The 16,438-nt window shown below is 34.8% G+C and overlaps 2 protein-coding genes across 2 annotated transcripts in view; one reads left to right on the top strand and one right to left on the bottom strand.

Moving 5' to 3' along the window:
• Rnf19a (ring finger protein 19A, RBR E3 ubiquitin protein ligase) overlaps positions 1-3,024 on the top strand; it is a 42,067-nt gene extending 39,043 nt beyond the window's left edge. The window contains exons 9-10 of the mRNA XM_046464674.2: positions 99-242; positions 854-3,024. Of these exons, the coding sequence (XP_046320630.1) occupies positions 99-242; positions 854-1,544 (835 nt within the window). The 3' untranslated portion in view covers positions 1,545-3,024. The remainder of the gene's footprint in view (positions 1-98; positions 243-853) is intronic.
• An 8,069-nt stretch (positions 3,025-11,093) lies between these two features.
• Spag1 (sperm associated antigen 1) overlaps positions 11,094-16,438 on the bottom strand; it is a 62,805-nt gene continuing 57,460 nt past the window's right edge. The window contains exons 17-19 of the mRNA XM_046464768.2: positions 13,632-13,796; positions 12,207-12,578; positions 11,094-12,126 (exon numbers count right to left, since the gene is read on the bottom strand). Coding sequence (XP_046320724.1) covers positions 11,995-12,126; positions 12,207-12,578; positions 13,632-13,796 — 669 coding nt within the window. The 3' untranslated portion in view covers positions 11,094-11,994. The remainder of the gene's footprint in view (positions 12,127-12,206; positions 12,579-13,631; positions 13,797-16,438) is intronic.

The raw sequence follows: 16,438 nt of genomic DNA, 5'->3' as shown, positions 1-16,438 counted from the left end.
CCATAGCACATATTTTCACTAAGGCTCTCAATTGAATTGTTTAATGATACATATTTACAGTAGTGTTTTGGTTTTTATGTCATACCCTCCTCTTTAAGGTTGGAAGTACAAGCAGATGTACAGAAAGAACGGTACAGTCTAAGTGGAGAATCTGGTACAGTCAGCTTGGGAACAGTTAGTGACAATGCCAGCACCAAAGCAATGGCGGGATCCATTCTGAATTCCTACATCCCACTGGACAAGTAAGGAAAAACTAGTTATAAATTCAAAAGTATTTAAAATCAGTTTATCCCTATCATTGGGCAAAAATGTCAGGAAGTAATGATGATGAATTATTATATTCTCTAGGGAAAGAAAATGGTGAGATGTCCAGAGAAGGCAAATCCACACAGATAGAAAGTAGATTAGTGGCTTCCAGGAGATGAAAGGAGAGAAGAATGGGAACTGACTGCTAATGGGTACAGGGTTTCTTTTGGGGATGATAAGTTCAATGGTGATGATGGCTATACAATTCCTAAGATACTCAAAAACACTGAATTGTGTATTCTAAGTGGGTGAATTTCGTGATATGTAAATTGTATCTCAGGAAAGCTATTCTTAAAAGGGGGACAGTAGCATAATGCCTAGAACAGCACAATATGTCTACAATTTTTAAAAATTGAAGCATTATAGAGACAGACCTCTTATTTCAAATAGTTCTATTTTAGTAGAATGTGTCTTGCATTAATATATTCTGATAGCTTTTATATATAGTATTTGGATTTTTCATACAAAACCCTTCCCCTTTACTATTTGAGTAAATATAAAAAGGAAACTAAAAATATTTTTAATATTTGGTACTTTTATGTTTTAGAGAAGGCAACAGTATGGAAGTGCAAGTAGATATTGAATCAAAACCATCCAAATTCAGGCACAACAGTGGAAGTAGTAGTGTGGACGATGGCAGTGCCACCCGAAGCCATGCTGGTGGTTCATCCAGTGGCTTGCCTGAAGGTAAATCCAGTGCCACCAAGTGGTCCAAAGAAGCAACATCAGGGAAAAAATCAAAAAGTGGGAAATTGAGGAAAAAGGGTAACATGAAGATAAACGAGACCAGAGAGGACATGGATGCACAGTTATTAGAACAACAGAGCACGAACTCAAGTGAATTTGAGGCTCCATCCCTCAGTGACAGTATGCCATCTGTAGCAGATTCGCACTCTAGTCATTTTTCTGAATTTAGTTGTTCTGATCTAGAAAGCATGAAAACTTCCTGTAGTCATGGTTCCAGTGATTATCATGCCCGATTTGCTACTGTTAACATTCTTCCTGAGGTAGAAAATGACCGCTTGGAGAATTCTCCACATCAGTGTAGTATTTCTCTGCTTACCAAAACTGGTTCCTGTTCAGAAGTTCCACAACTGAATCAGACTGCTGAAGAACATGGTAACAGTGGAATAAAACCTAATGTTGATTTATATTTTGGTGATGCACTAAAAGAAACAAACAACAACCACTCACATCAGACAATGGAATTAAAAGTTGCAATTCAGACTGAAATTTAGCCCATAAATGCTGCAAAACTGTTACCACTGAACAACCTTGTTTGGAGCCGGTTGAACTATATATATGTGACTACTTTTAAGTTTCAAGTTACTAGCAAAAGCTAGGTTTCATAATCATAATGCAGATAACATTTTCTCTGTTCAGCAAAGCATTGTGTTTCATGTGAATCTTAATTACCAAACTATGAAATGAAGGCTTTAAAAGTGCATTATTATAAGAATAGTAAATCTTAAAAGCAAAGCATGTTTTGTGTGCTTGTCACAAAACATTGCTTGATGCACACACCTGTGTATTTAGATAGAAATTTGGCTTAATTTATAATCAATATAAAATACTAATGCAGTTCCAGTTCTACAGCATTCTTACGAAGTAAACTTGAGGCTTAGGGATCAGTGGTTAGTGATATTTTATTGAAACCACTAAGGGATAACTTGGCAGGTTATTCTGGATATATGATACTCTTTGTAACATTTCTGTTCATAACTGGGCTCGAATTTCATTTTTTTCTTCACATGCAATGTGGATATATAAAGCTTAATGCAGCCCATTTGCAACCATTTGGATACTTAGACACTTTGAGCAAGATTGTGGCAGTTTTTGTACAACTTTGAAATAGAAACACCTGGTACTCTGTATATCTCATATTGTTGATGCCATTTTAGAAGAAAAATGTAAAGGTAGGTAATTAAGTGTACTGACAACAATAAGATATATATGACTGCAAAATTAAATCACATTAGGTTATAAGTATCACAAAAATGTCCCCTTTTACTAAGGGGTAATTTGCACCCCATTGATTCTTGGTGCCTTTGGGATAGACTGGGTTTTAAGGGCCTAGTTATTTGAGGATTTTGCTGTGTTGTTTTCCATACTGTCCTCTTTAGTCACCTTGGATTATATAGAAAAATACAGGAAATAGAGAAAAATGAATGTGATTAATAACAATACTGAATAAGTATTAGCCTACCAAAGATACACTCAGGCTTTAGAGAATAACTTTAGGTAACCTCAGTTTTTAAAACATGTATCTTTTGCAATGATGACATCAAAGCACTGGTGCAGAGCTTGTACCAAGTACAAAAGGTCCATGTATGGTTGGCTTTATTTCCTTTTGTTTATGGAAGATGTTTAGCTGACATAAGCAGAAGTTGGCCAGAATACTTCTTGTACAATTCACTTAAATAAAGCAGGTTAACCTCAATGATAACAGTTAAAAAGTTCCATCTTATGTGTTCTTTTAAGTATTACCATTATGGTGCTACTGAGCATTTTCTTTGATAAAAAAGAAAAATGTCATGGGCTGCAGTCTTCTTCCATCACTTTTCCTCACCAGGTCCATTAATATGCTTATAACACTAGTGCCAGTTATTTTATTTGATAATGCTTATTAATGGTATTTGTATATTTGTTTGCATTCCAGTTTTGTTCAGTAATGAGTGTGTAAACTGCATATGTGAAATAAATGTAAATACTAATGTGTTACTGCCTTTTAGTGTATGTACATGTGTTTTTATAACGGAATGTTATTTGATATATGGTGATATTCATAAATATCGCAAGCCATTGAGACAATCTGCTTTCTCAGCTCAAAAGTTTAGTTTGCTGGAATTTTCAAAAAACCATGATTAAAAACTATCCTTTCTTCATTTCAATTCCTGGAATTTCCCCTCAAAGGAAGATGATTTGTCAACATAATTTCATTTCTTAAGATAAATTCACTGAGTTTGATAAGTAGATCTATCATTGAGTTGTGGCAAAGGATCATTATACAAATATGCATCTTAAACAAGGAAAAAGATCTTGGCTACTTTAAAAGAACCATTAGATTATGAAACTAGAACTATTTAAATTCAGGCTAATAGTTTATCGAGTATTCCTTTTTTTTTTCCCAAGTACTTTCTGTTGAGCCTCTATAAAATGCACAGATTGTTTTTGTTTTCCTGGCACATAGTTAATACTTCATGAAAATAATCTGAATGTGACTGCCTTGACATTTCTGTAAAAGGCTAAAGATGAAAGCTAAATGAACTTTGAAGGAATACAACAAAAGTGGTAACACATTGGAGGGCCTGCACTTATTTCACCCTCCCCACTTGTTTTCTTTTAAGACTTGGAGGAAAAATCACATGGTACTGACAGAGGGGAAAAAAATACAAAAATTATAATAGTATACTACCCTACTGCTGATTATATAGACTTCTAGTTTAACTGGATTCTCTGTAAGTTAACAAATATTTAGCTTCAGAACACTGAATTATCTTTGTTAAGTTTGCATAACCTGTCAACTAATTTTTGCTGTAAGTGGGTTAATTTTGTAAATATGTTAATAATTTCCATAGCATTAGTCTGGTTAAATATAGACATGGATCACTAAAGGATAAAGTATATGTTGAAACCCATCAGAGGATTTAATTCCTATGAGCAGAATAACTCATGCTCCATAGATTGTTTTGCCTTTCCTTTCAGTCTCTGAAAAGAGTTTCAAGACTATATTTTTATATGGTTCCTTTGGGTAGATTTGTTGTTTCATATATTTCCCTCATTTAAGTACAATATATCATGTTAAAATCTAGTATTTACTTATTGGTTTTGAATGCTAAAAATAGTATTCTAAACTTAAGAAGAGTTACATTGGTTGAGTAGTAACTGTTGAATAGATGAATAGTGAGTTTGCAAATTTAGTTCAAGTTGAATCACTATATGTATTTGGTATGCTAATCGGAATTTTTGTGATTTCTACCTGTTTTGTCGTTCAACCAAGTAACAGATGCTGAAGTTATTTATCTTGGTGCTAAACATCCATTCTGGCTACAAAGAGCTTATAGCTGGGAGAAAGACAAAAATAATAAAACGTACACATAGCTTAAAATAATGTCAGATGATGGTTGCTATGAAAAATGCAAGGAGGGGGTAATAGAGTTACTGGGGATTTGTGGAAATGGTGCTGTTTTATATAGAGCAAACAAGAAAGGTCTCTGCTTATAGGACAAAGATGTAAAGGATGTTAGGAAGGGCTGTGTAGATACACCTGGTGAATGAGCATTTCAGAAACAAATCTTCAAATAAGTTAATGGACCACTGAGACATCAGTCTTGGAATTTGAATTTGATATCCAATAGGTAAGTCTGCCACCCCATTTTTCTTGGAGGGTGTCGTGGCTGTTTTGGCACTTTACATTTCCATAAACCCCTTAAAATAACCACTTTTAATTCCAATCATTTTCTCTCCAGATTCTTTGGGATATCTGTGTATACATCATCATCTGTGAATTTATTTATTTAAAAAACATTTTTACAAGGGCTGGGGATGTGGCTCAAGCGGTAACATGCTTGCCTGGCATGCACGCGACGCTGGGTTCGATCCTCAGCACCACATAAAATAAAGATGTTGTGTCCACCGAAAACTGAAAAATAAATGTTAAAAAAGTCTCTCTTCAAAAAAAAAAAAAAAAAACACTTTTATAGCACCTTGAAGTATCAAATGCTTTCTAAGCATTTTAAAAATATTAACTTACTCTTCAGAACAACCCTGTGAAAGGAGTACATGTTATCCCCCACTATATTACATCTGGACAAGGTAACTGAGAAACAGTGATATTGAATACTTGGCCTGGAGTTTGCATAACTGGTTAAGTGGCCGGGCTGAGATTCAAGATGTTTTGTTTCTTAGGTCATTGCATCATTTCTTCTTCTGGTCCATTAGCACTGTCTAGGACTCCTAGGATATAATTTGTTGTAGGAGTCATTGTTGATTTAATAATTTCAAAGGGAACCTTTCATTGTTTTAACTATGATATTAATTGCATATATTTTATAGGTATTTTTTATCAAATGTAGTCAGTTCTTTTCCAGCTCCTAGTGTGTCAAGAGCTCCTACTTTGGAAAATGTTGAATTTTATTATCTGCTTTTTAGGGAGGGGCATCAGTTACATAATTTGATTTATTCCTTTAATGTGCTTCTGTGGTGAATGTGATTTTTTGAACATTAACCTAGGGTGAACTTCAGTTATCAGAATGTGTAATATTGGGATCATGTCTTCTTTGAATGTTTGGTAGAAATTGATGTTAAGGCCATCAGGGTTTAAATTGTTTGCTTGCTTTTTTAACCATGGAGAGCCAGGTTTTCAGGATTGGTAACCAGCTTGATTTCATCTATGTTACATGAGCAATAAGAAATGGCAAGTTCTTTTCTCTGTAACAGAGTTTGCTAATTCTATGATGTGTGTGTGTGGGTGGCAACAGGATAGTCTGGCTTTTACTTTTTTCTTTTTCTCTCCAGCATTTTTCCTGGATAGCATTGGAGCACCTATTTCTGCTACCATTTGTCCTGTATGAAGGAGGTAAAACTTAGATACTATGCCAGATTGTGTACAGGTACCTCCAGATTCTGAATTCTGAATTCAAGGTGCTAGGAAAGCAAATCTTAAACAAACAAGCAAACAAAAACAACCTGTAGGCTCTTAAAGTCAAGGATCTTATCTTTCCTTTTTGTTTTTCCTGTACTTGGAGTATTCACTTTATATTTGAAGAGGAAATTAAGGATAATATGCTGTGGTACAACAGAATAACTGAACAAAGGGAATGAAGATGTTTTTGAGTTGTTGCCTCAGAGTTGGTGACTGGTGTCTTTCATAACATTGTCCAGTTAAATAAGGTGTTTACTAGTGGCTGAAAAGTAGTCATTTTTAACAAGGCTTTATACCAAATTTGTTTTTAAATGTTCTAGAATGTATGGTAGCCACTGGAACATAATGTTTCAGGGCTGATATAGCCAAGGCATTTTAACTTTGCTTTTTGGGGACTTTTGTTCTGTTTGTTTAAATAAAATGTAATGCTTTCAACCACATAAAGAAATGATTGCCTTAGAGGTAACATAAACAGATGTTTTAGAGGCAGTTATTATAGAAAGTCTAAATAAAATGTACACAAAAGAATTTATTTCTCTCTTGCCCCTTTTTCCCTTTCCTCTCCTCTTTGGTTTCCCCTTTCTCTGCTCTGCCCCTCTTGTCACATTAAGTTCTCCCATAACCAACACAAATGACCTCATATTTATAAAGCAATAGTTCTCTCCATGTTTATATAGTCACACAATGCATATATTCTTTTATTATTTTCCCAATATTATCTTAGATCCTGAGTTTTCAGTTCTGTGAATATTTCAATGAAATTGACACAGGTGGTATTAAAATAGTTAGGAAACTAAAATTAGACCTTATATATTAATATAATTATATATAATTTTATATTACATAAATATATACTAAAGTTTTAATAGGTTATTTCACATGGAGACAATGGGACAAAATGGGTTAAGGAAGTCTGTCCTAGTCTTCTATAATAGCTCCAATTCATCCTTTTTAAAAAAATATTTATTTTTTAGTTTTAGGTGGACACAATATTTTATTTCTGTGTGGTGCTGAGGATCAAACTCAGTGCCTCATGTGTGCTAGATGAACACTCAACCATTGAGCCACAACCCCAGCCCACCAATTCATTCTTTTTAATGGCTGTATTAAAATTATATAGTATAAATGTTTACTATAATTATTCAAACATTCTCATATTGGTGAACATTCACTTTGTTTCTGCTTATTTTTTCCTTATTAGAAAACCCTCTAGGAAACGCCCTAATATGTCCTTTATTTTCTGATAGTTTTAATTATGAGTGGTAGATTTGTGGAAATCAAATGGTTATGTTTGAGTACATGTATTTAAAATTTTAATAAGATTCCCAGATTCTCTTCCAACAAAGACCATCAGAATAATTTATAGTCTACTTAGTACTACATGAGTCTCCTTATTTCTGCATTCCACCAGCAATTAGGTAATTGTAATTTTTGCAAGACTGTTTAGTTATCTATTACCTGATTTTATATTTTCCTGACTAGTAAAGTTGTACATCTCTTCATAATTTGTCTTTTGGGGGATATGGGTATTTAAATTTGCTATTATATGCTTTCCCTGTTTGGGGTTGTTTTCTTGTCAGTTTGAAAGTGATCTTTGTATATAATACAGCTGTTATCAGTTTGACTTACTACATTTTTCTCCAAATCTATTATTTGACTATTTGTTAGTAGCTTTTTTTCTTCCATTTTGTTTTTAGTGTGCATTCTGTTTTATTCTCGAGTAAAATTTTTATTGGAATATTTTTGAACTTACAGAAAAGTTGCAAAGATAGTTCGGAGTTCCCATATACTCTTTTCCTTTTTTTTTTTTTTTTTTGGTACTGGAGGTTGAACTCAAGGGCACTCAACCACTGAGCCATATTCCCAGTCCTATTTGGTATTTTATTTAGAAACAGGGTCTTGCTGTTAAGAGGCTGGCTTTGAACTCGTGATCCTCCTGCCTCAGCCTAGTAGGCATGCACCACCGCATCTTCACCCATGCGTTTTATCTTTTATTTTTTTACAATGTGAAAGCTATATCATTAATATGTTTAATTGTAATATTCAGACCTTGTAATCACCTTAAGTTCTCTCCTAGTCCTAAATGGTACTTTTGTCTTTCTGGATTTCTTATTAGATTTTTATTTAATTTCTTATATTTGCTTTAGTCTGTCTTGAATTTTATCTTGGCGTTTGTTATAATATAGAGGTCCAATTTTATTTTTCCAAATGTAAAACCATTTGTGATGGGCACTACTTGTCCCATTCCCACCGACTTGATTACTACCTTTAGACTGCAATTTGCTTGTAGATTTCTACCAAAAAGCCTGCTGGGACGTTGACTATCAATGTGGGGAAAGTTTGCATCTTAACAGTAGTCTTCCAGTCAGTCAGTAGATCTTTTTTTTTTTAGTTCTCTCAATAATGCTTCGTAGTTTCAGTGTACAGATCTTTAAAATGTCTCATTTTTGACTAGTTTTTAATTGAATTTGGTACTTGATTTTGATCCTTATGTCTGCAAATAGTTTTACTTCTTCCTTTGATAATGTTCGGGGCCTTACTGTATGGCCTCAACCTCCACTAGTGTTAAATAGAAAGTTAAGAGTTGATATCCTTAACCTCATTTCCAATCATAGAGGGTGGAGGTATTTAGTCTGTCACTCTTCCCTAGCTTTTATTCCTCCTGGTAAATTTCTTAACAGGCTCAAGTAAATATCCTTTGGGATTGATTGGAGAACCCAAAGTTTGCCTTTTCCACTTCCTCAGGTAATTTGCTTTTGTTTTCTCATTTTAAAAAGTTGACATATGGTTCACATAACATAAAATTCATACTTTTCTCAAGTATACAATTCTAATGTGGTGTATTCACAAGGTTGTACAACCATTACCACTATGTAATTCTAAAACATTTTCACTACCTCATTACCAGTACCCATTAGCAGTCAGTTCCCATTCTTCTCTCCTTTCTGTCCCTGGCAACCACTGATCTATCTTCTGTTTCTATGAATAGCATCCATTCTGAACATTTCATATAAATGGAATCATAAAATGTAGCTTTGTCTTCTTAATGCTTTCAAAGTTTACCATGGAACAAACAGCACTATCACTTCCTCCTTCTTTTATGGCTCAATAGTATTCTATTGCTTGGATTTCACAAACTTGTGTTTATGCATTCATCAGTTGATGGACAAATTTCTGCATTTTCAGCTTTCTTGGATATGATACCAAGAATTTTGAAATTGTTGAGTGAAATGGTAATTCTGACTTTTTGAGGAACTGACAAACTGTCCCAAAGCAGCTGCACTATTGCAGAGGTCAAATGGCAGGTTTTAAGAGTAAATTTTCATACTTAGGATGTGACTTTAGGACACTATTAAAACCTTATAGAAAAATAAAAAATCAATTCAAATTGCTTTGTTAGTCTCTTGTCTGCCATCTACCTGCTAATAGTAATTTCTTGTGGAAATTCTATAGTTAAAGTAATCCAGTTTTCTTGAGCTGTTCTTATGATGTGGCTTAGATTTTAGAAAATATTCTTATTATCTCACCCTTTTTAATACCTGTGACCTTTGAGCATTTCATTGATGCTTGGTGTTACTGACAATTTTCCCCAAATTAAGTATAAGTTTATTAAAGGTAAGAGCTCCCCAGGGAGCCATATACATAGTTTCAGTTTATTTAAAATGCTTATACAATTCATATATTAATTAGTTACTGCACAGCCCAGCTTCTAGGCCACTGGGTCACAAATTTCAGCTTCCTCTTTTTAGGTTCCTAACCTCCTAGACTTTAGATATTAAGATTCCCAAGTGACTATGCAAACATACCAGGAATGACTGAGAAATGTTCAGCAGCTTCTCTATAATAGGAACTTCTAATCTGCTCTGGAAATGAGCACTTTTTAGGAATTTTGTTTTATTTAGTGTTAGTGATGGTAGAATGCATTTTGACATGTTGTACACAATTGGAGCACATCTTCTCATTCCTCTGGCTGTACATGGTGCAGAGTCACACCAGCAATGTAATCATACATGTATATAGGGTAATAATGACTGTCTCATTCTTCCCATCCCTGGAGCCCCTCCCCTTCCCTCACTCCCCTCTACACAAACCAAAGTTCCTTCATTCTTCCCTACCGACACCCCCAACCCCCACCCCACTTATCAGAGGTTTCATGGAATTGGCTGGGATTTAGCATATTTAAGGCAGTGTCCTCTAGATTCATTCAATGAAGACAAAGTATCTACCTACTTGTGCCAGGCTCCAATAGTACTCACTTTCAGTACAAAAACAAATTGGGGAAGAAAGATGCTTGCTATTCCAAGTAGTTTCTATATAAGCCAGGCATAGTTATGATGCATACTATAATGCCAGCAATTTGGGAGGCTGAGGCAGGATTCCAACTTTGAGGCCAGCCTTGCCAATTTAAGGAGACCCTGTCTCAAAATAAAATTTTTAAAAGGGGTTGTGGAAGTAGCTCAGTGGTAAAGTGCCCTTGGGTTCAATCCCCAGTATCCCCCACCCTAAAAAAAAAAAAAAAAATAGTCCTGTGCAACTGTTGTAACACGACAAATTTCCAGAAGATGCCACCAGAGCTCAAGGAACAGCCACTTGCTTTCTGGCTATAATACCAGAGGGGTCTTAATGTGCATAAATATGAAGGTGTATTTGAAGAGTTTTCTTTTATCCTTTCCAACCACATAGATGAGATCATTGTGCTTACAGAAAGCAAGCAGTTAATCAACCGACACTTAATGATAGGAATATAGCCTAAGAAATGGAGGTAATTTTGTTGTGTGAACAACATGGAGTGTCCTTGCACAAACTAAAACATCTACAACATCCTAGGTGATATGAGATACACTGTTATGTGTACGTATACCAGTGTGTAATACAGTCCATCATTTACTTTTATAAAAACTAGACATAAAAAAGAAGAAACATTTTTTGGTTATAAATTTTCACTCATAAAAGTACAGTTTGAAAGGTTCTGTTGATGATTTTGAAAATATTCTGCAATTATAAAAGATTAGATAAAGTAACAGTGATTATGGAAATAATGAAAGTGATATTAATCTTTCATCTTCACTTTTAAATATACAAGAAAACACCCCCAAAAAGGTAATTAACTGTAGACACTGGAACAAATGACAATACATATTGATTGAGACCTGAATGTTTTATTGTTAATTGGGCCAAAGTAAAGGTGTTTCTTAACAAAGAGTTTTCAATACGATGAGTTCTTCACTTTCCTTTTATAGTACAGGGATAAATACAGTCACAAAAGCAGAAAACAAAAAAGGGGAAGGGAACATGTAATGTTTGAGAAAAATATGGGAAAAAATTCAAATATAAATGCAGGCTTAATTTGCTTTTATATAATGGATGTTTTGCTTACATAAGCAATATATATAAGAGTAAGTCACTTCTTAAAATCTAGTAAAAAGTGGTAGAAACTTTTGGCAATTTTTGTTCTTAATCATTAGGCAATACTTCCTTATTAGAAAAAATAAGTTTCTCTTATGGCTCTCATTGATAAACACAATTTATTTAATAATCACCTCATCATAGATTTCAGTGTTGCATTTCATTTTAATTGATTTTAATTCACTAGTAGTATAAAATGGGATTTATATGTATCTTAAGATATAAAGTGAATAATCATAACTTTAACTTTAAAAAAAATTTTTAAAGAAATTCATTTCTATCAAACTTAATAGAACTTCCTCATAGCTCAGAGAAATGCAGTTTAACTCAAGTTTTTAACAGGTAAGTTATTAAAAGAAAATGCGTACTATAAATTAAAATGTATTTTTAACATGTTCTAAACATACTTTTTAAATATAAAGATGTTGGCTCTGGCACATAAGAAAATATTTACAACTTAAAAAAAAGCAGATTGTAGAATATACATGTTCTGTGTATAAAAATAAGTAAAATGTTTTACAGTCCAGACCAAGGGATCTTTTCTAAGCCAGGTTTTATCCATGCAACTCTATTACAATACCATTCGTCGGTGTTACGGGAGCACACATGCATGGAAGAAATCTAACAGTAACCTTGAGTTAAAGCTCATACTGACTTTTTAAGGCTTGTACGTCTTCTAAAGTAAAATGGTGGTTTGGTGTGGCTGAAAGATCATCAAACAGCTGTTGAATTTGCTCCTTTTGGCTCTTGCTAATCAATGTCAACATCATCTGAAAAAAAAAAAAGGCAAAAAGTTAGTTAAGAAACCCTGAAAGAACTGATATCATTAATAAAACACTTTATCACTTACCTTAAACCTTTCTGCTTTACTCAGATACAAAAGATGTTGATACACCAAGGAGGGATCCTTATCAATAAGATGATTTTTCAGAGACTGAACTAGAAGAAGGAATGTATCCCCTTCAAGTTTGTTACTCAGCAACACTGGCAAATCTTTTGGTGCAGTGATGGCTAAAAGGTGTGCACAGGCTTCTTCATCTTTCCTTGTATTGATAGCATTTATAACCTGGCCAAATTCATAGGCATTAGTAGGCATGGAAATCTCAAGTCTCTCGGAGTGTTCTAGTGTCCCAAAACTGCTTCCACCTCCCTTCTCAGGAGCCAGGCATTCAGTTGAGATGTCCCCTGAGGTTCTTTCAGGCTCCTCATTGCCTTCATTCACCTTCATGAGAAAAAAAATTATACAGTGACACTGAATAACAGTCACCACACATACTCTGTTGCCTTTGAAAATGGAAATTGAAAACCACAAGTAGATTGTACTTGAGTTTTAAGTCAGAAGTATGTAATTTGTAATAAAAATCTATAATTTCTTTAGGAAGAGAATTTTAGGTTCTAAGAATCCAAATTCATAAATGTATTCTATATATACTACTTTAAAATCGTTTTACATTGAAATTATTATTAATTTTATTTTCAGAACTTTCTTTGAATAAAAATGTTGCACAAAATGAAAACCTAAAACATTTTTTCTCTTTTTCTTGATAAATTTTACCATTATTCTTATTTCCTTACATTTAACAGAAGTTCACTACATTTAACAGAAGTTCACTACATTTTTCAATCTCTCAGAACAGATTTTTTCTTCCTTCTTTAAAGGGAAGAAAACTTCTGGCTTCTCTCACCTATTAGCGTCTTATTCTTAGTGGAAATATAAGACCAAGAATTGGTATTCATGAAGGTACAGGGATTCATGGCCTGGCATTCTTCATTAATGGCAGGGCAAAACATCTGAATTATTGGAAATCACAAAGCCATGTTTGATCCTGGGATAGTCCAAAATCTCCAATGAGCCAATCTTATTTCAGAGTGCTAAAAAAGGTCTGAGAAAATCTGGAAAATCTCCATGGGGTGTGGCTTTTAGGGTCCAGAAACTAAAGTCAGTTCTGTCAGGATTCTCCAGGTCTAATCTGAAGCAAAGCCTGATGGCTAAGGGCTGTGGCTCCAATATGCCATGGAGTGTTAGCAGTGCCACGAGCAGGCCAGACTGGCCAGCAAAGAAAGGAAGAACTGAAGAAACACGATGCCAGCCATTGACCCACCCTGGGAAATCACAATGGTTAATTATGACTGCAAAGGACAAGTTTTGTCTTTATCACTGGCTAAAATTTTCCCTGATCATCAGAATAAGATTTTGTGGAAGTCAAAGGAATATGACCTTAGTTATGTAAAACATCTCCAAAAGAGTACTTTCAAAGATAATCAAATACAATACCTCTTGAATTTCAATTTTCCTTCTCTCTTTTCCTTTGTTGAATGATGCTGTGTTATCCTTAATATTGAGGAGTCTGGTTACCTCTTCCAATTCCATCTTTGCTTCAACAATATTTGGGTCTAATAGGAGAACTTGATTGAGATCAGATAAGCTTTTCTGATAATTCTGAAAATAGAAAGACAACAAATAATTTTCATAAATAAAAGACAAAACTTCCATAAGCCTGTGTGACAAAGTAAACTGTGTACCTAGGGGGTCTTGTAAAGCGCCTGTGTGTGAGTCTGCAGCTAAAGGAGTATAACCCACTATACAGCAAACCCCTCTATTGAAGAAAGAGCACAGAATCTGGAATTAGTAAATCCACGTGCTATTCTGTGTCACTACAGCTTTCCTCTTTCTCACACTTGGTAGGCACCCATCTCGATAAGCAAACAAAAGAGTCAAGAGTCTCATGTTGGCTACCTCCTTGTAGTGAAACTCAAAAAAAGACCCTAAGCTGGGCAGGGTGACAGTCCTACTACTCAAGAGGCTGAGACAGGAGGATCACCTAGGCTCAGCAGTTTGAGACCAACCTGGGCAACATAGTGAGATAAGCTTAAGTTTTCTCATCTTTAAAATATAACAAAAACTCTATACTAATTTTCACAAGGCTATACCAAAGAATAAATTAATAAATAATAGTTTAAACCAATAAAGATATATAAATGGTAGTAATTATATTGTTATCTCATAAAACCCTTCAAAATTGTTTACTGTTTGAAATAGGTGTCAACCTTTAACCTAAGAGACAATAACAAAATGTGTCCATTGACTCTGGTATCAGATACAGATGCCACAAAATCAGTCTGCTGTGACAGACCATGTCCTGGAACTTTAAACTATTTTAATTAAACCAAATTGTGAGGAGGCAAAGAATTGTAATGATATGTGACACATTAATAACAGCATGCACTGGAGACTGAGCCACAGATGAGCTCCGTTTGTGGTTATATGACATTCCTGTAATGCCATAGCCCTACCCCTTCTCTCAGCAATGTGCCAGAGCAAGAGTAACATGTTGAAAGGGATAACCTTAAATCCACTCTAATTTATAAAAAAGGTAAATTGTTTACGAACTAATATATACTATTAGTGATAAATTTCCATGCTACTGTGTTGCAACAGCACAGATGGAACCTATTAGGGGGAAAAAAAAACTGACACTGTATTTATATCCTAAGTGGGTGTGAATATGGTAACAGCAAACTTTTACCATTCTAAGCATTTTTCAAGGCTGACTTTATTCTCACAATACCTCTGTTAATATTAACTTTCATTGTTCCTGCTTTAAAAATGAAGAAACTTTGGTGTAAGGAAATAAGAGATGATCACAGCAGCAGTGCCTAGAAGGTAGGTGATAAACAGTGTGAGCTCTGAGCTGCAGCGTGGAAATGGAAGTACAACCTACAGGAGCTGATGTGGTCATTTTCACTCACTCAAGAAAGTCTGCCTGAAAAGCAGTCTGCTTGGTTGGAGGAAATGCGAGAACATGTGGGTAAGTACTAACACAGAGGCAGGAAGAGGGCAGGGCAGCAAGAAAGGAGAGGACAGCACCAGGCAAGGAGGTAGTGCGGGGGGGTGTCCACGCCCTGCTACAAGTGGTCACTCAGCTGACCCTGTGTGTGCAGCTGGGAATACTGTGGCAGGACAAAGCTGGGTCATGCCCTTGTGGGAGCTTACATCCAATGATAAGGAACAATAACAGAAGTAAACACGAAAAAATAAAATAATTACCAACTGTCATGATAAATAAGAAAAGGCTGTGCCAGACACCCACAAGGGAGGAAGGGGATCCCTTTTGCTACAGTTGTCAGAGAACAAGACCTGAAGAGAGAGCAGCCATGCAGAGTGGTGGGAAGACCAGAGCGTATATAAAGTGTGGCACTGGCCAAAAGGAGGCCTTTACAAATTGCTAAGAACCTCCGTAGACCTTTTAAAAAAAGAGTATAATCATATGTGTTGGTGATAATGTTTACTATTAGTAGACATTTTTTTAATATTTATTTTTTTAGTTGTAGTTGGACACAATACCTTTGTTTTTATTTATTTATTTATTTATTTATTTTTATGTGGTGCTGAGGATCAAACCCAGTGCCTCACATGTGCTAGGTGAGCGCTCTACGGCTGAGCCACAACCCCAGACCCTAATAGACATTTTTAAACTATAAAATTGATCATTATTTTATAGTGTATTATTCACCTTGATATTTTTGGCCTTGTAGCATCCCTTATTGGCTGTAAACTCCTTAAGTAGGCACCCTGTTTTATTCATCTCTATACTAACAACACCTACTACATAACCTACCACATAACATAAACATAATAAGAGAAATAAAAACAAAATATTGATTACCTTTTTTGTAAAGAGCAACTGTAAATACTTTTCAAAACTGCACACATACACAAACTACTAAAGTCAGCTAAGAAAAAAAGATCAGAGAAAGCAGAATGTGCAGTGGGAGGCACAGGACACCTGTGCCAATTCCTGGTTACACTCACCCTGAGCAAACTGATCCAGGTGTGAAATCTGACACATTTCATAAGCAATTGTAGCCTTTAAAGATTCTAAAATTAAATTCACTTGGCACACAGTTCAACCTACTGGACAGATAAATCAAGCTATGAAAAGTGAAAAGAGAACAAGATACCAGTCTCATAATATGGTGGGACAAAATTACTCAAATATGGGATTTTTTTTCTGCATCATAATAGAATTTCTAAAATTCATTCCAAGGATAAAATTCCAGTCCTTTATTAAGTGTGGTTTC

Source organism: Marmota monax, unplaced genomic scaffold (assembly GCF_021218885.2).
Source record: "Marmota monax isolate L192 unplaced genomic scaffold, Marmota_monax_Labrador192_F-V1.1 WCK01_AAM20220418_F8-fsc00003, whole genome shotgun sequence".
NCBI classification, from domain to species: Eukaryota; Metazoa; Chordata; class Mammalia; order Rodentia; family Sciuridae; genus Marmota; species Marmota monax.
The sequence above is the reverse complement of the archived record's forward strand: the minus strand, read 5'-3'. Positions and strand labels throughout refer to the sequence as shown.